This window comes from Ischnura elegans, chromosome 7 (genome assembly GCF_921293095.1).
Source record: "Ischnura elegans chromosome 7, ioIscEleg1.1, whole genome shotgun sequence".
Taxonomy (NCBI): domain Eukaryota; kingdom Metazoa; phylum Arthropoda; class Insecta; order Odonata; family Coenagrionidae; genus Ischnura; species Ischnura elegans.
Genome location: NC_060252.1, coordinates 44,319,736 through 44,343,911, shown reverse-complemented (window position 1 = coordinate 44,343,911; position 24,176 = coordinate 44,319,736). Strand labels below are relative to the sequence as shown.

General features: G+C 42.7%; 1 protein-coding gene across 1 annotated transcript in view; it reads right to left on the bottom strand.

The window, feature by feature from the left end:
- Window positions 1-1,466: 1,466 nt before the first annotated feature.
- LOC124162967 overlaps window positions 1,467-24,176 on the bottom strand; it is a 29,986-nt gene continuing 7,276 nt past the window's right edge. Inside the window, exons 3-10 of the mRNA XM_046539748.1 lie at window positions 20,350-20,777; window positions 18,935-19,061; window positions 15,511-15,704; window positions 15,354-15,453; window positions 11,765-13,590; window positions 10,195-10,607; window positions 9,062-9,804; window positions 1,467-7,024 (exon numbers count right to left, since the gene is read on the bottom strand). Coding sequence (XP_046395704.1) covers window positions 5,411-7,024; window positions 9,062-9,804; window positions 10,195-10,607; window positions 11,765-13,590; window positions 15,354-15,453; window positions 15,511-15,704; window positions 18,935-19,061; window positions 20,350-20,777 — 5,445 coding nt within the window. The 3' untranslated portion in view covers window positions 1,467-5,410. The remainder of the gene's footprint in view (window positions 7,025-9,061; window positions 9,805-10,194; window positions 10,608-11,764; window positions 13,591-15,353; window positions 15,454-15,510; window positions 15,705-18,934; window positions 19,062-20,349; window positions 20,778-24,176) is intronic.

Sequence of the window (24,176 nt, the reverse complement as noted above, 5' to 3'; positions counted from 1 at the left end):
TTAATTACTAATGCCATCTCTAAAGAAATTTTGAAACTATTTTCCATGGAGAAATTCAGCTAATTAATTAGAGAACAATGGACAAGAATTTAAAATATCTGAATACTATATAGTCATCAAAAGCAAGTTGGTGTGCAAATTGCAAGTCGATCCGACATTGGGATGTGGATAAAAAAGTCTTATAAAAGATTCCATCGATTGGACGAACAAACGGACGAAGAAAGTTAAGAAAAAGCGTGTAAAAATTAATACCAGTTCAAGATAGAGTGCCGGTCACGAAAGACCAATGTACAAAAGTTTTCTTGCTTAAATAGGGAAGTGCTTGACTGGAACGATCGACCAGCAAAACTCTTCTAGCCCTTCTCGAAATTTTTTAAAAACGTATTCTGGCAATTTTATGAAAATAGACTGATATTTTGTGTCATTTTAATGCTTTCAATGCATATTTTTTATTAACACTGGGAAAGTTGCCCACTTGTTACCATTCTCATAATAATTTAAAATATTTTGAACTTCCACCTCATCAAGCCATTGTTTTGTATCAACACTCGGAAAATAAGGTAAATGAGGTATCATATTTTTAGTATTCGAACAAATGACTTCACGTGGTTCTGATTTTGACTGGTTATTTCTGTGTTGTGCGCCAAGAAAGAGCAAAATATATATTCGGTGAGAAAATTCTCTTCCGGAGGAAAATTGCCATATATTTTTAATATCAGGTTCGTGATAAAGTGGATGTTATCCGCTGGGTTTGGTCGCTAACTCGCTATTTTCACTGAGACATTGATTCCGTGGACATGAGCGACTTTTCGGAATAAATTTGAAGTTATGACTCTGCTGAAAACTTGTCATGTTTAACTAACCGAATGCCTTCTTGGCGCAACACGCTTGCTCATTTAATCGCAGTTCGCTCGAATTACTCTGCGGTTGAGGAGGGTAAAATGTCAGTTTCATATCTGCAAATCACTTGAATAAACGTATATGGGGTTTACTACGTGCTTTTACCTCTCGAACTGAGATACCGCACATACATAGAAGAATTGCGCAGTTGAAAAGCGTGGGCGGAATAGCTAAATTACTGGTTGCAGAATTGCAATTTGAATTGAATCATATCTTTTTGTGCATTTTACTTGGCGTATTTTGGCACCACAGTGGATTACTTTTATCTGTATTTCTAATGAAGTTTCAACAAGAACCAAGGGAGTAAATTTTTAATTGATTAATTTTGACCCAATGGGGGTTTTTCCTCCTTCCTCTGAGGGTTACATGCACTCCGATCTCTGTTCACCAAGGCATCATATCTTTATGTATTTTCAATTACACATTGATGTGGAACATAATTTTATAAACATTGTTTTAGTTTTTTTAGCCAAAGAGGGAGCTAAATTCTACAAAATTAACAAATAGCATCGACGTATTCGCCAAAAGGCAACCACAAATGATCAACAAAAAATGCAGGGTGGTAATAATTTTAAGTTTTTTATTGAACACAACATTTCATTTCTTGAGTGGAATATCTTGCTTTTTATATTTGCTTATTTTTATGAGTATATAACTCATCTGAGTACAATGGAAATTGATTTAAATTCGTAATGAGACATAAATATCAAAATTCTTGAGTACCGAGTCAAGAGAGGCACAAAGTTTATTAATGAAACAAGATAACAACAGAAAACATGATGCGATTAAACAACACGATTTTTCAACAATTACTGGTCTCGTATGTATATATATATTTTATTTATATATATTTATAAGGAATTTTTATTTATAGTTATGTACATTATAAAATTGTGGAACATCTTGAGGGAAGCAGCAGTAAGGTACCTTTTCTGCGGCATACATGCAAAGCAAATGAATGACTTGTTTGAACAATGTAAAGTAAATTCCATAGTTTATATAATTTGTTATTTTACTTTGGTCTGAATTAGTACTTGTATTTTATGAATACAACCAAATAGAAAAGTGATGTCACATGTCATGAAAAAGACCCTAGAATCACTATATATTTCTTACATACGTACGTCAGAACTTTTTAAGGAAGCTTTGAATAATGTAGCACCTTGTGTATGTTAACTATTCGGTAAACAGCCAAATTTTGATGTGTATTTGTAACCCTCTCGAAGCTTTGCTACCCGCTTTAATTTTCTTTCATATTTTTTTCCGGGATACGTTCATGTTTTTATTTTTCATGGCTCCGTTCACCATGGCTGGAATCTCTAATCTAGACCGAAGGACTACATTTTCTATGAATCGCAAAAGGCATATTTTTTGTGAATGTAGGATCGGCTGTCAATTTAGTAAGAGTAGCAGAAGAGACTTTAACTCCTGAACCGTCATTTTTTCTTTTTTTTGTTCTCTAACAGCATGCATCGGAGTTGAACTGAAACCATACTTCCTCCACCTAAGTATATATGAGGACTCACTCATCAGTTCTATGGTCCCATATTTTCTTGCCCTCTTCTCAGTGATTAAGTTTCTGGCATTTATTCACAACTGAAATGCACTGCATTCTTACCCCTTAAAAATAGCTGGATATTGAGAGGGATGTTTTGCTGTGCCCTATACATTTTTTGGCTTTGGCAGAAAAAATAATATTGATGTGCAATCGTATATATGTATATATATATTCATGTTTTCTTTTAAAAATCCCATGGAAAACTGTTGTTTCCTATTCAACTGTTGTCTCACATTATTTCTGACTCTGTTAATCCTGCGAAAAGTTTAAAGCGGGTATAAAAGAAACGTGAAACAATTAAAGAGGGTAACGTCGACAAGTAGCTGATTCAAGGGGACAATTTTTATCGAGTTTCCTAATTTGAATTGCCCTTTCGGTTAGAATTTAGCGGTCCAGTTCCGATAATATTTCCTTCATATGCTCTCTTTGTTGAATCATGCCTTAATTTGAAGAAAAGCATCCATTTAACACGCAAAACTTAGTTAAAGGGAGTTTGGAGGATTTAAATGGTTAAATAAGCTACAAATATAGGAAATGTATTTGGTCTTAATTAAGTTGAAATCTGATCATCTATGTCTTTGATAATTATCCCTCTTCTCAACTGAGAATTAACCAACGTAAGAAGCAACTATATGACTTCGAGGAATGCGTTTCATCCACCTCACGATGGGCTTATAGAGTGATAATTATACTTCCTACATGATATTGGGACAGCGTGGTGGCATGAATCTCAAGCACATGCGTGGGACTGTTAGCAAAAAATATGGGTTCTGTTATCTAAGGCAGACAATTCAAATGGACAGCTTTGTATGTCACGTTTTCGTATTTGCTAGCAGTGCGACTGCTATTGAAGCCCATTTTAAATTGGCATCAATTTACCGTCGAAGTGCAAAAGATGGTGTTCGTTCGGCGAATTAAAGAATTGGGGATTTATTTGATCAGTCTACGCAATATTTCTTGGCAAACAAAATCGGTAACCAAATTGCATACCTCATCAAGCCACTTTCGAGCCAGCTGATGCGTCAATTTATCTTCAGATGTATACCCATTAAGCTTCCCAAACCGAATTTAAAAGTAGATGAAGTAATTCTATCGACATAATTTTTTGCGTGAAATGGCAAATTCGTCTGAAATTTTCATTCATCTCTTTTGGCTGCTGACGTTTGATATTAGTCAATATTTTAGGACTCATCAATACTAATTCATCAGTGGTCATAATTAATACAATCCACCATTTCCACTAGCTCCTATTTATGTCGTACAGCTATACTTAATGGATCTTAATAATTGAGGTGTTTTTAATCTCGCAGTTTACGATAGAAGCTGATCCATTTCAGTTCCCGCGGTGGCATATTACTCATTTGTTACTGTTAAGTACCGGCACTAAAATTAATAGCAAAAAAATGTTATGAATACTTGAAGTGAAAACTTATGAATTTTCCACAAAAATGGTGGATTCGTTTTTTTTTACTGTTTGGGCGAGTAGTGTGCTGAACTTAATCACGGTATGCCAAAGTTGAAGATGATGCCAATTTTCAACCAGCCCCAACAACTATGAAGGATACGGCCTCGATCGCTTTGTCTGTAAACCGATGGGCAGTAACAGATATTTATCATGGTCTAAGTTTGTTTATTGAGATAATCAGATGAATTCCGTGGCGAGGAATTTTTAAGCTTAATTTTTTTCTGACTCAAGGTGAACAAACGTCTCACTCCTGTCGATTTGAAGTTATTCCGCATGAAGCTGTAGAGTGACATTTTTAGGGGTTGCAAAATTTATCAAAACTTTTAAAGCCATTGTTCATGCATAAAAGTAATTTATTTCTTACTTTCAAGGAAGCAGCGATTCTTTGTCATTCTAATTTTTTATCAAATTTTTGTGTGGTACGCCAGATGAACACATTAGAATGCGTATTTTTGCAGTTTCGTGCCTCGTACTCTTTTGGATTTCGATGTAAGTACTCATTTGCTTCGCTCCTACGAACTCAATTGAAGAGTAGCGTGTGTGTGAAACATATTATGGATGGGTGCGCATTGTGTTGCTGCAAGATACAGCATGGGAAAAAATCAATTTTTTAACTTATAAGCGGGATTGCAAGAGGAAATTTCACCTTTGGAGACTCTTTGTCAAAAATTGCTTACAAAAATATATCTTAAAGTAGAACTTTTCTCAGTTTAACCCACATCCAAGAGCAATTATTTTATAAACTGCTTTATTCTCTAAAGGAATACGTCCCTACGGTGGTGTTGGTTCTGTAGGTCGGCGTTATAATTAAGGAAATTTGACTAGTACACACCAATGCTCACTATAGTGGTAAGAGGCTATCATAGAGTCTTCAATTTATTTATACATCCTACAGATCTATCAATCTATTCTATTGAACTTGAGTACCTGGTGTTGTTGTCCTTCCTATCCAAGACCCAGCTCCCCTTTGAACAGAAGAGCATTTGAAAGAGATCATGAACACTAGTTTCCTTATTTCTCAAATAAGAGTATAGGGATGACAATATAATCATAAGTTTTCAAAGTTAATGCCACAGAACAATATACTTAAAGGGGCACATCTATGTTTACGAAATAGAGAAAAGAAACAACATCAGGTCCATGAAGCCCTCTCGTGATTTCTGTATCGACTTTTGTATAACAAAAAGTTATTCATGAGATTATGAATCACAATATCTTTTGCATATTGGATTTCTTATTAAAATTTCCACTATTATATATGTTACGTCTCGGCAACTAAATTGTAGCTAAGACTTTAAAACTACACCAGATGCTAGGCTGTTAATATAGATGAGTGAGTAATGGGTAACGTGTGTGGTTTCTTTTTCTCAAGTTGAGGGAATCAAAATGCCACCTTGCCGAGTAGAGCAGGTAAACACCTCACAAGATCCCCATCGCTAGATGATTTAAAAAAACATCTTAGGCTCTCGTTCCACTACTAAACACAGTCAGATGGTCCACACCTGCACCTTTTCTGCGATCACACACCAGTTCGCGTGGTCGTAGTAAGACGAGATTATGTGGAGGTTCTCCACGTATCGTTCTATCAACTGGTCGAGTTCTCCCTCACGGAACACGTGGTAGTATCGATGGAACGTTATGGAACCGCCGCCACCGGCTCCGCCTCCGTCGGACCTGAGGGACTCCTGGGACGTGGACCCGCTCAGCGACGTTTCGAGGCTCGCCGTCTTCGTCATTGGACAGTCCCTGGCAACTTGCTGCGACGGAACTGCCCCGCCCTGTCCGCCCGCTGTCCTCGTCGGGGTTTGTGTCTGAGGATTTTGGGCCTGCACCTGGCTCGGCAGGGTGGCGTGGGGCTCGTCTCCCCACGTGGCTGCCTGCCGCACCATGCCCCTTCTCGACCCCGCACCCGCCTGCATCATGCCAAGCAGGCTCCCACTGGCGTCCGCGCTAAGTCCTGACCACCAGCGGACCGAGGCCGGGGTTGGCTCGTCCTCCGTCGAAGAAGCGCTGGCGTTCACCTCGGATTCCCTCGACTCCTCCGACGAACCTTTCTCGATCGAGCCGGGCCTGAGACCTCCGAAGCGGCCCTCCACACCGTGGACTACTCCGGGCTCACCCGCATCACCGTGTCCCGCTCCCGGAACCCGATCCTCGACTACCTTCGACGTCTGCTCCGGAGGGACCTCCTCCTTGGTCTCACACTTGCCCTCCGGACAGCACTTCTTCACGATGCACTCGTTCGAAATGCTCCTGGCGGACTCGGAGGAGGCGGTGTTGGTCCCGTCGCCCAGAGACGAGTCAGCCCCGACTCCGGAGTCCTCGCTGATTCCGCCGCCCTCCCGGATCGGTGCGTTCACCGACTCGGTCACTGGGAACGGCATCTCTTCCGGAGTGAAGGCACCGCCTCTGGCCGGAAGACTCCGGCTGCTACCCCCACTGCTCCCGCTACTGCTACTGACGACATGGCTCTCGTTCCTCTCATGCAGGAGACCTCCCACGCGGTGGTTGCCCCTCTGCAGGAACGGATCCGCAGAGCCCCCTAGTCTCTCGCTGAGATTTCGGGGGTATGGTTCCGTCGCGGGGTCAAACCTGCGTGCCCCGTGGTGGTGGACGCTCTCGCTCAGGCTTCGCGGGTACGACTCAGTCCTCCGCGCCCTAGCCTGCTGGAGCCTGCCGCAGCCCAGGGCGGGGAAGTCCTCTTCGTCTATAAGCCGCGACCTGCTGAGTGAAGTGGTGAGGCTGAGTCTTGAACCGGCTTCTGGTCGCCTCCCCGTCAGCTGGTGCCGGTCACCTAGGAGGCCGGGTTGCGGCGGCGGTGCAGGGACACTAACGTGCGGCAAAGCTGTCGGGGAGCCTCCGGTGGCCTCCTTCTCCCACGCAGCGCGGCTGGTCACGTTGCTAGGGCTGGAGAGACGGGACTCTGATCGGCTGGCACGCCATGACCACGGCTCGTCGTCGGATTCCCTCTTTGGGATTCGGTGGGCTTCCCGGTTGCATCTCTCCGAGTAGCGCTCGATCTCCTGGAGCAGACCGGCGCTGAGCTCCTCTGCGAACTCCGTAAGGTGTTGCCTGCATTCCTCGTTCCACGAATCCTGCGCCTGAAAAGGGCGGATTACATCATCGTATGAACGTCACTTAGAACAAATAACCATTCGAAATTATCCTTATGGATAAATAGAAATTTGATTTACCACTCTCCGTGCATTAGGTGCTCATAGCCATGCGCAATCAAAATATAGCTATATGATTGCTTCATTGAGGACCCTAGAAGCCAAAGGGTACAAGTGTAATTTATATTCTGGGGATAAGTGCGGATAATGGTTGGTGAGGTATACCTTATTGCTGTGTCCAAGGCATACCAGTGAATCACTGAATCTACATATGTATACTTATCGGTGAGTCACTGTATCCCTTTGCAACAACAATGTTGTGTACCCTACCAACCATCATCTTACGAACCTCCATAATTATTAAATTGCACTTGCACTCCTTGGCTTTTTTGTGTCCTCAATTGACGCTGAATATATTGTATCTCTGTTTCTCAGTGATTATCTGTTTTGATATTCATTTTAATTTTGCAAGTTCTATTTTTTTTAACTTAAAATCATCCCGAATTCCTTGAAATCATAACTTATTGCATTATTTTAGGAAAGGGAGAAACCACTACTTGACGATTCAATTAAGTCACTGCTGATTTATGATGCCCCACTTACGCTTGGGGAATATTAGGTAAGAGTTTAAATTAACTGTCTTTGATTCATCAAAAGATGGATAACATTGTAGTAAGCAGAGAAAACTTAAAAGTTAAGGTACAGACTGGTAATGGACAAGGCATTGGTGTGGTGGTAATATTCATTGCACAGTTAATCATTTTGTGACGAGAAAACATGGGCCTTCAGGACGAGAAGAGGCTGTTAGCGATCGAAATATGTCCGTAGAAGGAGTATGTGGGATGAACAGAGAAAGGCAGGAACGAGGAAATTTTATGCTTCTAGGATAAGGACAGAAAAACTATTGAGGGAGGTGATAAAGAATCGGTAGGAGTGGTTGAGCTATTTTAAGGCACTAGAAGAGATCTAAGGTAAGGCAAGAGGATTGTGATATACAAATGTACAATTGTTGGATTAATAGATCAATAAGTGGTATCAATTTAAATTTAAGAAAAGAAAATATTGTGAGAAAAGTTGTCATGAAGCTCAAGTTTGGAGACAAGGGACTGAAAGCATCCCAATCAAGGGATTTTAACAAAAAAAAGTTCCAAGTACATTCTGTATCTCATTTTACCTAAATTAAAACCTTGCGTTCAGTCATTAAAATAATCTCTACCATTTATTGTGTTGAAATCAGTTAATTTTGTTTCAATATGACATATTCTGAACCTACAAATATATTTTTGGCCATTTTAAACTAATTAATTCTTAATTTTTATAGCAAAAATTGTGGCTTTTAAATATCATGCATATGCATGAATTGTTAGAAATTTGACCTTGATTGTTAATTATTGCGTAAACTGTGAAGAGAAAAAATATCTCCAGATTATCAGCTTCATCTGTGTCTTTCTGGATTGTATTCTATACTTTTCACGTTCTGGTAGAAGAATGTTTAGAAAGCATTTGAAATTTTAAGTGAGGAATATTAGTCTCAGTCTTCAAGCAATTAATGCAGTTATAATATGATTAAAGCTGTTAACCATATGTTAATTTCAAATCTTTTTTCTTTAAATTTTGCTCTCAAACCATATTAGCAAAAGAATATTCTTGACTCATTTCATTTATTCATAGCTAAGATTTTCGACAGAGAAACGGCATAGACAGTGTAATACACGAAGAATAAAATAAAGATTTTCAAATAACATGGGAGTAAATTTTTATACTTCGTTGACGCTTGAAATGTACCTACCACTTGCGTGACTAGCTGTACCTCTAAATACCGGAGAATGTTTCTTTTAAGATTTTGGTGATGGCCATATTGCCACACATGCCCTTAGGGAATACGTCTCTATAATCCCGTTTTCCAATGTAGCCCGAATGATTACTTGGGGTAGTCCACCACGTTTTACTAAGATGCATGTGTATTTGTATATAATTTGTGTATTTACTTAAATAAACACCTCATTACTCCTTAGCAATTCTCACCTGGGTCGACGCGTTGGTTTCGCTCGTCGTGGTCTCCTCATGCTTTTCCACCTTGACGATTGAAGGCGTTTCGACCGGTAAAGTAGTAATCTCTGATGGCTGAGTTACTTCGATCGTCTCCGGTGGCTTTATAACCGCCGCCTCTTTGCAAGCCCCAGGAGGCGAGAACTTGATTGGACTCCATAGGTCAACCACTTCCATAGGATTGTCCGGTAGGACCAATGTACGTCGGCGGGCTCTGGGGCTGGACTGAATGACGGCGTCCACGGCTCCCTCCAAAGAGCTGGCGACGTCTGCGGCGGCCTCCAGGAGGCTGGAGGACGGCGAGGGCCGTTCGGGCAGGGGCCGGGTCGCATCCAGGAGGCCTCCGTCGGCGGAGGCGAAGTCCGGTTCACCGGCGACCTCCACCCGGACTTCCGTGGCGGTGGCCTCGAGGAAGAGCCTCTCGGCAGCCGTGGCTGCACACGCCGAAACGGCCGCCGATGCCATCTCGGAAGTCGAGAGTATGGACTGCGGCGCTTGGGTCGTAGACGAAGCGGAGGATGCCGCGGGGGAAGTGGTGGTGGCAGTCGCTGGGCTTACATCTGCGGTGCTGGCGGGAAGACTGACCTCCGCGGGTGGAAGACTGGTCTTTTCCGGCGAGCGACCGGCGCCCGCCGAATAATACTGCTGTTTCGGCTCACGTGACGAGGACCCGGACGAGGAGAGTCTGTCCTCCGAATCCGAATGATCCTTTTGTGCGTCTGGAATGAGGAAGATGGAATCATGTAATACTATGATTAGGAATTGCACGTTTGAATAATACATTTGATTGTTCTGAATGAATACGAAACGGTATTATAATTTATTCAATGAAATAGAAAAATAATACCAATCCGTTATACGTAACAGGGACTGATAATTTTGGGTATTTGATACTACTCTTAACAGGGAAACAATACTTATTTTTTTGTTTTAGAGGCAGATGGTAAATAGAGTGGAATACTCTAGGGCCAAAATTTTAGAAGTGACATGGCAATTGACAAAGAAACTGTTAATAATGCCGTAACCTAGCAGAAAAAATCTAGCGTAAAAATTTTGATAAAAGGATTCGTAAACTATGCTGTGAAAGTAGTTGCTCGCAAGAGACTCACCTGAGGTCTGGGCTTCCATATCTGCGGGGCCTATCGTCGCCGAAGCCTCTGCACCCTCGACCGGCGCCAAGGGATCCGTCAGCGACGGCGCTTCATCGTTTAGTACGCTGATGACGCTACCCACCGAGTCGGGTGAGGAGACGCCGCTGGAATCGGAGTCCAGGTCGTCAGTCTCAGGATTGAAGAGTTCGAGGCTGAGCAGTCGCGGCAGAGGTCGAGCCAGGGGCTCTAGAGGCCTGCCTCCGCTCAGCAGGGGCAGGGCGGACGCCCGTCGGACTAAGGGGAAGGCACGACCCCCGTCTTTGCTGGTGGTGCTGCCGCCGAATCCAGGGACCACCACTCCCCGCTGCCGCAAGAGCTCCTGGATCCTTCGTATTGTCTCCTTGTGCTTCACGTCCGAGGTGCGCTTCTCTCTGGCGAGAGTGGGAAACGAGGAAGGAGTTGAGAGAACATGAAGAACAATACCATGGGCCATCGGCAATAATAGTTGAGCAAACCGCGCTTGGAAACAAGATGATGATGAGTCTAATAAAAATGAGCGAGTATCGAAAATTTTGGAACTGGTCGCTGGATTAATCAAGCGCCTGGCCAACTTAAGCATAAAGAAATTAATGGATTTCCATTTGCAAAAAAAATTCTATGATAAATATATACTGTATGGAGTGATATAGGAATTTAAGTTATCGGCACATGATTCTCCTCAATGAATCCTTTCGTAGACGATGAGGAGAGAGAATACTGCTTGAGAAGGCTATGAAATAAGCATAATAGTATGCAGATCGTATTTCGTACGCATAATCCCGTATCAAGTATTTCATATATGTTCATTGCCTTCATTTTACTTCCAAAGTGCAATACCTATAACTCCTTCAACACTTAGTGGCAGAAAATAATGTGCAGTAATGTCTATCATGGCTGGTGCCATTGAGCGTTGTACCACTTACTGGCTGGATTACTTGCACTACTTTACCTGGCTTGACTTCACAGTATTGAGAATAATTTTTATGGAGGTGAGGCAATACTGCAATGTACGAAAATATCTTTTCCCTTTATTAGAATGCTATTAAAAGACTCCTCTAAAGTATTTTCACACACAACAGAGGAGGAAACATTCCCAATTGCACAGGTCAGCAGTATTATCGATTTGTATGATCTGAGTATATTTTAACATGTAACTTTTCTGCTTGTGTAATATTTCAGCAACCTCACTTCTCGCAATGATCATAGCTGAGTCGTTTTCAAGTTAATGGTACTCTGAAATTGTCCAGTGAAATACCTTACAACTTACCAGTGAAATGACAAGTTTTTATGAGCACGTAGTGTACCAAATGGAAAAGTTTACTTCACGACCGCTACAAAAGAATGTGCGCTCCCTCCGCTCCATTGACGCGGTTGAAAATCCGAGAAAGTTTTCTGCACAGCATCCACAGGGAAAGCCTCCAATCCTTCATGAATGCTTGCGTTCCTGCTAATTTAATCCTTTTCTCTCATTACAAAGTGTTTATTTTCAATCAGTGAGTTTAGTGTGAATTTTTATTTTATATAATTTCCTATTTGAGTTAAAACTCACCTTTCCGGAGGCAATGCTGGATCCTTGCTTTCCGGAGCCTGTTCCTCCTCCTCTTCCAACGGCCGCACATCTGGTTTCTCCGCCTTCACCCGGATGGAAGGGACGGGCGCCAGTACGTCTACTCTCAACGGCGGCGAGATGTTTGCCTTGGGCCTACCGTTCTCCGGAGGCGGTGTCTTTAGCGGCGGTGACCGCTGAGGTGGTGACATGACCTGTGGCGGCGATTTGTGGATAGGCGACCTCTGAGGCGGAGACTTCTGGAGTGGCGATCGTTGTGGGGGTGACTTCTGCAGAGGGGACCTCTGAGGCGGCGACTTTTGCAGCGGCGACCTCTGCGTTGGCGAGTTGTTGCTGGTCCCCGCCGCGTTCCCTTGGTTCGTCCCGTCCGGCTTTGGCACGAAAATGACGGACGCAAAGCTGTCTTCGGAGTCCACGCTCGTGTCGCTCTGCAGGGAGCTGTCTTTGGAGGAGTCGGAGCCTTCTTCCCTGGAGTGCCGCCTCTCCTTCCCCGCGCCATCGGGGTCTTGCGAGGGGTGCTTCTTGTCCGTGGGGGTGTGAGGTGGGGGCGGTGTCGCCGGGAGTGGGGAGCAGGCGTTGTTGTTGGCGACGGAGGACGGGGGCGGTTGAGGTGGCGGAGGAGGGGGCTGCGGTGGGGGCCTGCCCCCGGCGCTCTCCTGCGGCGTCTCTCCCCTCCAACCCTGTAGCATTCGCACGAAACCGTTCTTGAGCGATGCCCCGCCAGCCGCGGCCTTGCTCTTCACGGCTTCGCTGCCTGCCAGTCGGCTCAGACCGTTCCGTAATTGCTGAAACCTCGGTCCGGAAAAGAAAGAATCGAGTTTGCTGTTTCCAGCCCTCCTGCTGTAAATGAGGTCTTCGTTGAGTGAAGCCTGCTTCGTGATGTTCTGCCTGACCCGTTCCTTCTCCTTTTGCCGTTCCGTGGACATCATCAGCTCCTCGTTCATGGAGCTCTGCTTGAATACTGATCTCCGGTTTCCCAGCTGAGCGGCCAATTGGAGGTCCCGCCTGACCTTGAACTCTGGCAGGGCCTTGACCAGGTCCCTCATATCCCTCCTGCCTTCCTCGCCGTCCTCTTCCTCTTCTTCCTCGTCCTCCTCGTAGATGTTCTTCCCTTCCTCCACCACCACGACCACCACGTTCATCTCTACCTCGCCGTCGTCCTCGCAGAGTGACCTCTTCTGCTTCACGAGGCAAGGCTTCGAAGGGGACCCGCCCACCTTGACTGCGCCAGGGATTGTGATGGGATTCTTTGGCGGCAGACTGGGGGGAACGTGCTCTTTGACCACGGAGATGAGACTCGGGTTGCTCCCAAGCGCATCCGACGTGTAGGCCGTGATCGAGGTCTTGTTCATGGGGACGGTCAAAGACAGAGGTAGGGGAGGAGGTGGAGGCGGGTTCGGAGCGATGGACACATTCTGTATCGGAAGGACGGGCGGCATCGGGTTCATGATTGGAGGGAGGAGTGTGGACGAGCTGGTCTTCTGCGGGTTGGAGACGATCACGTTGGCGTTTGGCGGAGCCAGGTCGGACGTCGATGACCTCGACCGCACGGGTAACTGTGCGGAGATCTCGTCTTTACTGACCCCGGGGACACCCCCAAAGGCGCACCCTGTGGATAGAATGTCGCTCAAGGACTTGGACTTGTGGCCCAGGGCGGCAGTGACGGCTGCTGCAGCTGCTGCGGCCACCGCTGCCGCTGTCGTTGAGGAGGAAGACGGCGCATCACAGGCGAAAGTCTGTCTCCTCCTGGCGTTGGTTGGCGCGGCTGAGTTTTCGTCTTCTAACCTCCTTAGTTCTATAGGGAGGTCCTGAGGAAAAAAAGAGTTTTTTCAATAACCACAATATTAACAGGAACCTTCGATAAAGCATAAGAATCATAAAATCAAGTTAAATATGGTAAAAATATTCTGTATCTATATCATTTCAAACATACTCAACTTTCTAATATGATGCCTTATCTAAAATTTAGACTCTGATGGTCATATTAATTATCAAGATATTTTTTCTATCGTCATGAAGGCGCGTGAAGAAGACTCATTCTCATAGTAAACGTAAAGAGGCAAATTTTGCAATGCCGATGGTAATCCATGGTGACTGCTTCAATAAAAAATGTGGAGCATAAATTATTTACGTTATGTTTTATCAAATACCTTGATAGAAAACTAGTGTTAGGCGAGTGCTGTAGCTGGGCGAACTTGCATGTAAATCTTCGTAGTTATTTAGCCAGTTCGTTAGCTGTTAAGTATTTAGTATGAAACTTCACATATATTAGTTTAACTCTGTACCTAATTTATTAGAACAGAATTTATTGCTCTATTATTTTGTTGTAATTGAGCAGACTGAGTGGCTATATTTATATTGCATACTTGCATATTTTTTATTATTTATCTCAGCAATGCAAGGGAGGGATATTATGGGTAATACGTTTATTGTAGCAGGCATCTTATTACTTATTGTATTTTCGTAGGAATTTTTGACCCTTGAAAGAGGCTTTTGCTGCGAATGGAAAATACCGTTCTAATCGTAGAAATCGAAGCCTTATGGAATTATTTTGTGATTTTCACTCGGACATGTCAACCCCTGGGGACTGCACAGAGGAACCCCAATTTCATTCTATGGAAGGCTGATTTCTGCTGTCACTTCGGTCGCATTTTAATCGGTTCTCAAAAATGCCCGCGGCGCTGTGATGGGTGCAATGCGATCCACTTTTTTCCAATACTTTGCATTATTATGTTTGTAATTGAGTGGAAGAGCAGTGAAAAGCAATTAATTTGATGGATCACAGAATCATATGCATAAATTTCGGTTAATACCCCTACTTTATCCTAGTGATTCTCGGATCACTTTGTCCGTAAGTGATACGAGTGGCGACTTTTGTTGGGTGACAGCACATTCAGAGGCCGACTTGAGAATCTTTTTTTGTAATATTCGCGGTGAAAACATAAAAACTCCATATGACTCCATGAAATCCAAGTTACAAGTTTCACACTTCTCTGGTTACTATCCTTCCCGAGCAATGCCGGGTGGCCTGCGAGTTTGTAAAGATAATTCGCAAAAAAAAAATAAAACTTTTGCTGACATTTATTGATTTACAAATTACTTTGCCTTCATTCATTACGCGTCTATGTGTCTTTCATATGTCTTATCATTCATCTAATCATGGGTTAATATTTAAATTTGTCCTTATTTCGTCAAGGTAAAAATTTGTTTTATCAAGTTACCTTTGTCAATTCAGTAATTGGAAAAAAGGTAAGCTCCTCAATAGCTATTTCTATTGTGGATTAAAAAATAATAATAATAATAAAAATGCCGAAGAGAAAATAAAAGCAATTGTAATAATATCCGTACCGGTAACGAATTGTTCTCAACTATTAGTTTTAAGTTTCCTTTTTCACGCTAGCAACACATAACACAGCCAACGGTACACATGGGCCATTTTAAAACTTCTTTTTGTAAACTGGCTGGTTGGGGTGAGTTTGGACTCACCGGTACACATTTTATGTACGCACCTTCGCTGCTGACATTTAGTGGATCAAAAAAAAAAGAATAAACGAAATCTTATGATACCCACCTGTATGTCCTCGTCGGAGTCGTAGCAGTGTCGCGAGCAGCCCTCTATGTGCGGCTCCGCACCCACGCCGCAGCAGCACCCTTCCTCCTCCTCTTCCTCCTCCTCCTCTTCTTCCTCCTCCTCTTCCTCCTCGTTCTCGCCCTCCTCCTCGCCGCACCCGACCCTCGCACCCGCCCCGCCTCCCGCCGCAGCTGCCGCCGCACCCGACGCGGCCGCCCCGCTGTTCGCCATGGTGGAGAGGAAGTCGGGCGTGTGGTCCGCGCCCACCGCGTCCTTGGCGCAGGAGCTCGTCCACGTCTCGAGGAACCACGGACGCTGGGAAGAGCCGCTCCTCTTGCCCCCGGCCAGCTTCTACGGGGACGACAAAAATGCATTAAGGTCTAATTACACCTAGTTTTACTTCATGTCGTTACGGAAAGTCAAAAAAGAGGGAAAATAATAAAAAATGGAGAATACAACGAATTTAGCAACAGCGAATTCAATAAAAAATAAACAAAAGGTAATATAATAATAATTTTAATTTTCTTAAAATTGATTTCTCCCTACTGATTGATTGATGTCTCATATTTTGTGAATATTTTTCATACCAATAGTTTTAAGTTTCCTTCTTCACACAAGCAACATGCTACGCTGCCAACGGTTCACATGCGTTATTGTTTTAAATTTCCTTTGGTGAATTGGCTATTTGGGATGAGTTTGACTCACCGATACAGCTAAAGCTACGTGCCTTCGGCACAGCCATACTTAAAAAAAAAAAGAGGAGAATGGAATGTTATCAGATGTCAAGTCTGAATTTGTAATCTTACAGTATGGTACAGCCATACTCTGAGATTACATTAGCTCGTACGAATTTATGTCTAAATGTAAGAACGCGTGAATGAAAACAAAAATGCACAATGCGTTTTAAACGGCCGTGTTATCGCTTACAGATAAACCAATGCTAGCCTTTCAGCTGGATATAACGTAATCAAATGTAAGCTTTCGCAAGATTCCCGGTATGTACCTGTTTTCTTTTGACTCTCAATAAGAATCATACAGCCTACTCTTGTCTGTTACTTTCATTTATGTATACAATAACTTATGGAAATAGATTCATCCATCAATTTGGAGATAAATGTTGTCGACTGTGATATCCATATCATTGACGCAGTGGCGTAATTAGCAATATGCTTTGGGTGGGGATGGAAGGCCTTGAGGGCGACCCTACTCCTTCCAAGGAAACAAAAAATTTTGAAAAATGACATGGCTGGGAATACATTTTACACAATTTTGGCACTTAAAATTCAACTTTAAGCAGGTGCAGTTATTATATTCCAAAATTAAACAATAGTTAATATATTTATTTCTCTGATGCTTTGGGGGTGATCTATCCCACCCCACCCCCATAGTTACGCCACTGCTTTGACGCATGTAGAGCAATAAAAGTTTCTAGGCCTATGGACATTCTGGAAGTAAGACTTTCGTGCAGGGAGATACAGTGTTTCTTTTAAAATTCTTTCCTTCTTTTCTTTTCATAGTAGGGGGCTGTTTTTATTATTTTATGTTATATTCGTTCTCCCTGAGTGCAAGGCTGGATCGAGGTAGTATGGAAGCTTTCATGACATAAGGTTATAATAAAAGTAAATGTTTTCAGAAATGACACATGCTTCTAAGTCACTTGCTATACTTTAATACACTCAATCCCCCTTAACACTCAAACCCTCATAAAAACTGAGTCATACATTCCGTATCATATGCGTCGTAACCCCGCAACATATGTAGCGACTATCACTTGTTTTGATTTTTTCCTCGTATCCGCACAAAAATCCGCATTTCATTCCCTCTTGGTATCTAGAATCAAATGCATTGCCGCAGTGACAGACAGCTCATTTCGGGCCCAGAAAAAGTAAGCGTTTGGATTGGACAGTTCACTCATCTCTGTGCTCCTTGGCTGGCACGTGAATCCAATTTACCAGGTGTCTTTTGTCGAAAAAAAGCTGTTAAGTATCAACCTTGCCAGACGTCGCAGTTTTTACTACAGCATGATATGTGTCACTTTTCATCCCTTTCATACATTCATAACGTAATCACCAGGTAAGACACAGTTTTAGTTGATCACCGTATACTGTTATTGAGCCCCTTTATTTAGAGTAACATTATAACTTGGGAACAAGTAAAGAGAGATGTGAAAGAGAAGAAATACGTAGGTGTGAAAAGATTAGCTGTTAGGAGAATTGAGTGGAGAGCTGCGTCAAACCAATCCTAGGATTGTTGACCAGTGATGGTGATTATAACTTGGCTGCCAAAAGAAAAATATTTTGGAAGGTGAGGCGAAAATAGAAACATGGAAGGAATTTCACGGATGTTTTTCTCCATTGAGGCTAAATGAAAAGTTGACAAAATATGGTGGCAAAGGCATCGATGAAGTCTGCACTCACAAGCATTTTTTTCTAACAGCATGTTTTGGTTGTTCTGCCTTCATAGGTAGATTGCCTTCAAGGGTAGGATATAGTAGATTATGTGTCATACGTTGCGTACGTGACGAGTTGTTATAATTCACATCTATTACTTAAGTTATCTATTACTTATCTTATTTTTGAGAAATAGGGATTAAAAGTAAATTTCAATCCTCTGGTGCATGTTAGTAATGGTCCACCGTCAAACACTTATATAGGTCTTACAGAATAATATGTAGATGTATATGTAAACTTTAGGTAGATTTTCCCTACCCAGGGCGTGCTTTTCGCGCACGTGTTATTGTCAACATGCTGAAAACCCTGATGTAAAAGGCTAACATTGGGTGTGGTATGGGTATTAATCCTTAGAGTGCCGGGGAGCGCTATCGCGTAGTCCTATCTCTCGCATGAAGTGCCAATGTCACTCTTAGATACTGATAGTTCACCAATCATTCAATGGACAAAATTCATTTTATTTTAACACCAACTTTTTTCTTTAAATTATAAAAATCCACTCATTCAAACATTCGTCAAATAATACATTAAAAAGGTGAAACCACATATAATAAAGATTTCCTAAAGTCTTTTGAATATATACCTTTATTTGTTCTTGAGGCCTATTTTTTCTAACCTACTGCAAAATGAGCAAAAAGGCTTCGGCACTTTTAGCATAGAAGTACCTAGAAAATCGGTTGGCACTCGAAGGACTAATAAAAATAACGGCCATGATGAAGAACTCAATTGGTAATTTCCACACTTTTTAATTCAACAATCGATAATGGTTTCAACACACTGTGTCATTTTCAAGGTAACTTAGTTTAATTTACATTAAATTAAAGTAAATTTACTTTGTGTTGAAACCATGGTCAGTTATTGAAGGTTGAATTAAAAAGTGTGAAAATTACAATTTGTGTTCTTCACCTTGGATATAGCGAACTTGCACAAAATCAAGCCTGGCACGATTTAAAAAAATAACGGCGTCGGTATTCTCCAATCTTTTCCCTTCTGCACCCATTCTAATTGCCGGATGCGTCGGCGGACTCCTTATCGCGGCGGCATCTCCGTCTCTTTTTCCTACCATTCGTCCTCTCTGCTCATGGCTGCCGTTTCTGTTGCGACTTAATTTCGTTACCATATCCTACGTACCTGAAGTGCGCGGCGGACGAAGCTGTAGCAAGTCTCGTTGGGGCTGGAGAGGTCGGAGCTGCTCTGGGAGCTGCTGAGTCGCGCGGGGTCGATGGAGCGGCCCTTGTGCCGACTGCGGCCGCGGCGCCTCGTCGGGTGGGACGGGTGGGTGTGTGGGTTGCTCGCCGGCGCCGACTCGCCCGGGTTGCACGGCTTCTCCGTCATCCTGGAAAAGAGACGAACGGAGCATGCGAAACGTTTAATTTCCAAAGAAGGAAAAAACGCACCTCGACTTTGTCTCATCCTACATTTATTCCCCATTAACCCTTTATAACCCAATGTTGCTTCTAAGCAACATCAAAAATATTTAAACTTTCGGCTCTATTTAGGAGATGCCTAAACTAAATATTATTTTTTAGTATAAATTTTTAAGACGAAATATTTAGATGCCAGGATAATTATCATTGAGTGTAAAATTTTCAAGTATTCAAATTGAAAAATCTTGAAATTTGATTTCTCCCAGTCACAGCTCTGGGTTAGAAAGGGTTAATTCATTCATTTCCCTGAATATGGCCATCAAGTCGGGAGCCGAAACTTTGGAGGCTCTATCCCTTTTGGAAACCTAAGAGTAATTCCTGAATATGATGGGTTGGAATAACTGATGAAAACCAGAATTAATGTGGAAGATTTCTCTCTATATAAATATTATTCTTCTTTCTTAAGTGCAATAGAATCAACTCAACTCTATTCGACGACTCATCATCAAAAACAAAACAGTAGCAACCTTTACTTTTATCAATATCACTCGTCTGAGATTTGCCAGTATCAAAAATAACTACATGTTTGATTGTGATACATTTTTTGTTTTTTGTGTATTGTATGAGCCCGAGCTGCCTTGTTAAGGGCTAAATTATTTGAGAGTGGAAAAATTAGATAAAAAAGATTTTTATCACCGAAAAGTCGAAGAAATGTCAGGGAATATGGATTCAACTTTTAACGTACCTGGCGGATACATCCCGAATTATGTGTGCTTCATCAACACATTACCTAACAGTGATCTCAGATGAGATCACTTGAATTTAACAGATTTGGTAAGTATCTGTCTATATTTGCATATCTAACGTCCATGCCATATCTATTAGGTATATTTCTCTGATATACGCATGATATTAAAAAAATTAAGATTGACATTAATTGATAAACCTTCCGCATGAAATCTGTAAAATTTTTAGTCATATCATAATATTTCATTTTCTTTCTTCTTCAAATTATCTCAGTGATAATGTATTTAAGATTTCGGAGCCTCTGGGCACTCTAGTAGTTCATTTTATGTATCATTTATAGTTGTAAGTTAACTGTTGTAAATATTAGAAAGCCCTAAAACCCTGCTTTTAATTTTGAAACACTCGGTATGGATAGAACGAGCAAGTACGAACCTGGCGGTGGAGCGGCAGGAGTCGCTGTCTGAGGTCTGCGTGTACGCGTGATAGTGGGGCTGGGGTGGCGGGTTGTCGTCCTCGGAGGTGGTGGTGGTGGCCACCGCCCCCGCTGGCGCCCCCGCCCCCGAAGAGGCGATGCTGGGGGCCTGCTCGATGGAGGGCGTGCTGGCGGCAGCCGCCGGGGCCAAGCCACCGCACCCGCCTCCGCTGCTGCTGCACCCGCCGCTGCTGCACCCGCCGCTGCCGCACCCGCCACCCGCGCCCGCCGCACACCCTCCACCTCCGCCGTCGGGTGAGTTGTGGTGGTGGTGGTGATGGTGGTGGTAGTGGTGATGGTGGTGGTGATGGTGCCTCGAGGTGGAAGACGCTGGCAGCGGGTGCCTCCGGGCACGGTGCCACGGAACCAACACGTCCTGAGATTCGAACTGCGGCGAGGAGAAAGGGGAGAATTAATAATAATAATAGGGTAGTGTCCTTCATCAAAGAAAACGAAATGCATTGATTGCGATTCGTTACCCACCATTAGTGTATTCATAAAATACAAATTATTTGGTTTGAGAAATACCGGTTTAGACGAATGGCAATGGTCAATTTTATCCTCATTTGAAAAAGGCCAGATTGGCGCCCATGCGATGCCATTCCACGTGACGTCACAGGGACCTAGTTTCTATACGAGTAGATAGGAGTTTTACATCGTCTGAGATTACCAATGCACGCATGAGGCACAGAGCTCTGGGAAACATGTATTAATAATCACCTATTAAAACTGGCTATGGTCGGAAAGTTTCCTTCGTTTGATAAGGTATTAATAATCCTTATTTAAGTCAAGCGCTACCAGCTAGCAGGGTACTCCGCTACCTGCTAGTATCCTGCGTCGTATCAGCGCTCACAGCCTCGCCCCAAGGTCACCTCACTTGCGGCAGCGGGAACCAGAACGACGTCACACGGAGTTTTCCCGGCATTCATACTTAGCCGTTACGTTTTCGCGCGCTTGAAAATTTTCACCTTTCATTTAATCGCGAAAAATAGATATCGTCATTTAAAAATCTAAATGCGTGAAATACGTACTCCAGGAGTAATAACCTTTCGATTTAGGCCATAAAAAATTATATGAAACCACGCTATTAACATTCCGTCGGCCGCAATGGATCTGTCAGGCACAGCAGGAGTTTTTTTTGCCATTTCTCCGCACCACTATGGGGTTTAGATCCTTGACGATTATAGTAGCTCTTTTGTTAACACACGCTCGATCGGTGGTGGTGTTATAGTAGTTCGTTTGTTTAGACGCGCTCGATGCAGCCATTAACTTGTTATATTCATGTCGACAGATCAGTGGCGGATCATTCAGCATCATTCATCTTCTTCTTCTTTTCAGTATAAGAAGCTAAGAGACTATAGTCTGTATACCGTAAGTTGGCGCACGGGCCCGCGTAGTACCTGAGCCGCGAGCAAAGGAGGGGAGGAAAGGACCGACAAAAAAAAACTGTTTGGGACCGACAGAGGTAGCTGGCGGGTCCGTTCGCCCGTCCCGTTTCTCCCCCCGACGAAGGCAACCAGCAACTCTAATAGAATTATTAACTTTTTTTACTTTCTCATAATATCTCAATCTAAATAATAGCATATTTGTAAAGCACTAAAAAGCTAACAAGAATGATGTAAAACACGAAGTGCTCCGATCATAAATAACGAAATGGTTTGTTTTAACTAATGGTATGTTTTGTTTTAACTTTCGACCATTTATAAACCTGTTCCAGCTCCACATTACCATATTTTTCTTGGTCTTCCCATACCTCTCTTGCCAATTGGTTGATATACCATTGCTTGTTTTGGAATGCTTTCATTTGGCATAGGGCCTCTCCATGGGCTACCACCTTATCGTGGTGCAGAGGTTTGAGTGCCCCAATGACCCGGAGAGCTATGCTGACAGGAGTGTATGCTCCTTGTAGGGCCAGCCAAGCCAGGCAGGCCGAAGGGTAAGACTAACATTGTAAGTGTAGCCCATTGGTCCTCCAGGTTGGGGGTTGTGTGACAGATCGGTAACCTGCCCATTTAAAACCTTCTTTAACTGATAAGCTTCACAGAGAGCCTCGGAATAGGTTGGAATCCAATTCAGCATAATTAAGCAAAATAATGGCACAATAAAGCAAAATAAAGGCATTGTTATGTAAATAAGATAACAAAATAAAAAACACTGATATTACAGAATTCACATGCTAAAATACATTACATGTAATAATACTAAATAGCCTTAAGACCTCGTAAAAATCGCACCTCGCTGTTTCGGTGCAGAGCCGTATGACAGCATGTTAAGGCTCTATGCATAGCACGGAATGCATCATGTAAGTGTTCGATTACACTAATAATGGTGCTTTAAAATTGAAAGGTGAACCACTGAGCTAAAATAAGAGCTAACAATTGTAAGATTTCACTTTTTCCCGGCGTATGATGGCGGTGAATTCTTCTCGGGTTTCCATCCGGGTGAGCTCCATCTCCATCGCTGCCGACGTTTCGATAGAATCCTTTTCTATCGTCATCAGGGCCGATGAAAAGGATTCTGCCGACGTTTCGATAGAAAAGGATTCTATCGAAACGTCGGCAGCGATGGAGATGGTGCTCACCCGGATGGAAACCCGAAAAGAATTCAGAGCTAACAATTATTTCCCACATCTGTGCCTTTCAGGCACATCGCGCCTGAACTCAGCAATTCCAAAATTGTGCCTGACGCAAGGTTGACTTGATGGATTTTTCAATAGCGTGGGAACGTGATAGACTGGTTGTAAATAGGCACCAGTGTAGCGAGATTTAAGATCTCATGATTTCCTCGCACTATCAGAGATAGCAACAATTTCTCAGTTCAATTGAATGAATGCTGTCTACTTAAAGTGTAATTTAAAATGGCATTTCGTTCGGCTTAAATAGCTAAAATAGGTAGAAATAAAAATATAGGGGCTGAATTATCCACATTCTGATCTCCATAGCTTTGCTTTTTATCCTCCGTGAATAGTGTCAATGTTGGCAACGCTTATTTAAGATAACATATGCGTGATGTAAAGTTTTTGAAACGAGGGTTCTCTATAATGCCTCCTTTAAAATTGATAGTAATCATGAAGCAGCACGTTGTAACCAAATTGATCATTTTTAAGGTTGGAAAACTTGTTTTGGTAATACTTTTAGGTGAAATTTCACTCATGTCATTAGATTAGGATTATACTATATTTGGAAATGGGTTGGCTTGGGTTACACTGAAGGGTCTTATATGAACTATGTTTAAAAAATAGTTATTAGGAGGTCGCGTGGGTACTCACTGCGGGTAACAAGGAGAACGACGATGCATTCGTACAGTGGTGGATGTAATGGGTGGGATACAGAGGCAGAAGGCTCCTCCCCAATGGAGTCGTAACTTAGATAAAAATCAATTTTTTTAGGGTAGCTCTTTAGAATTTTGTGATTCCCCAGACCCACAGGTTTGTCCCCCCATATTTCTGTCCTAGATACTTCACTGACTTCAAGTAATATAGTTATCGGTTAACCCAGGAGAGGGCGCGCGGCGAAATGTAACATTGGAATGATTTAGTTATGTTGTGTTCTTTTTTAAATAGGTCCACAGAATTAAATTGATACTTATCATATTTCTTATAAAATAAAGAAGAAGCTTAGGGTGATATAAACCCCGCACGCCCATTCCCGGGTTAAGTAGCTCTTACATTTGACGTGTTTTCGTGTATAATTCTCAACTTCGTGTCAAATACGTTTCAGGGTTGAGCTAGAGTCCGCGGAATGTTCATCATGCGTCTATTATTTCTAACAGCATATGGTAGTATAAT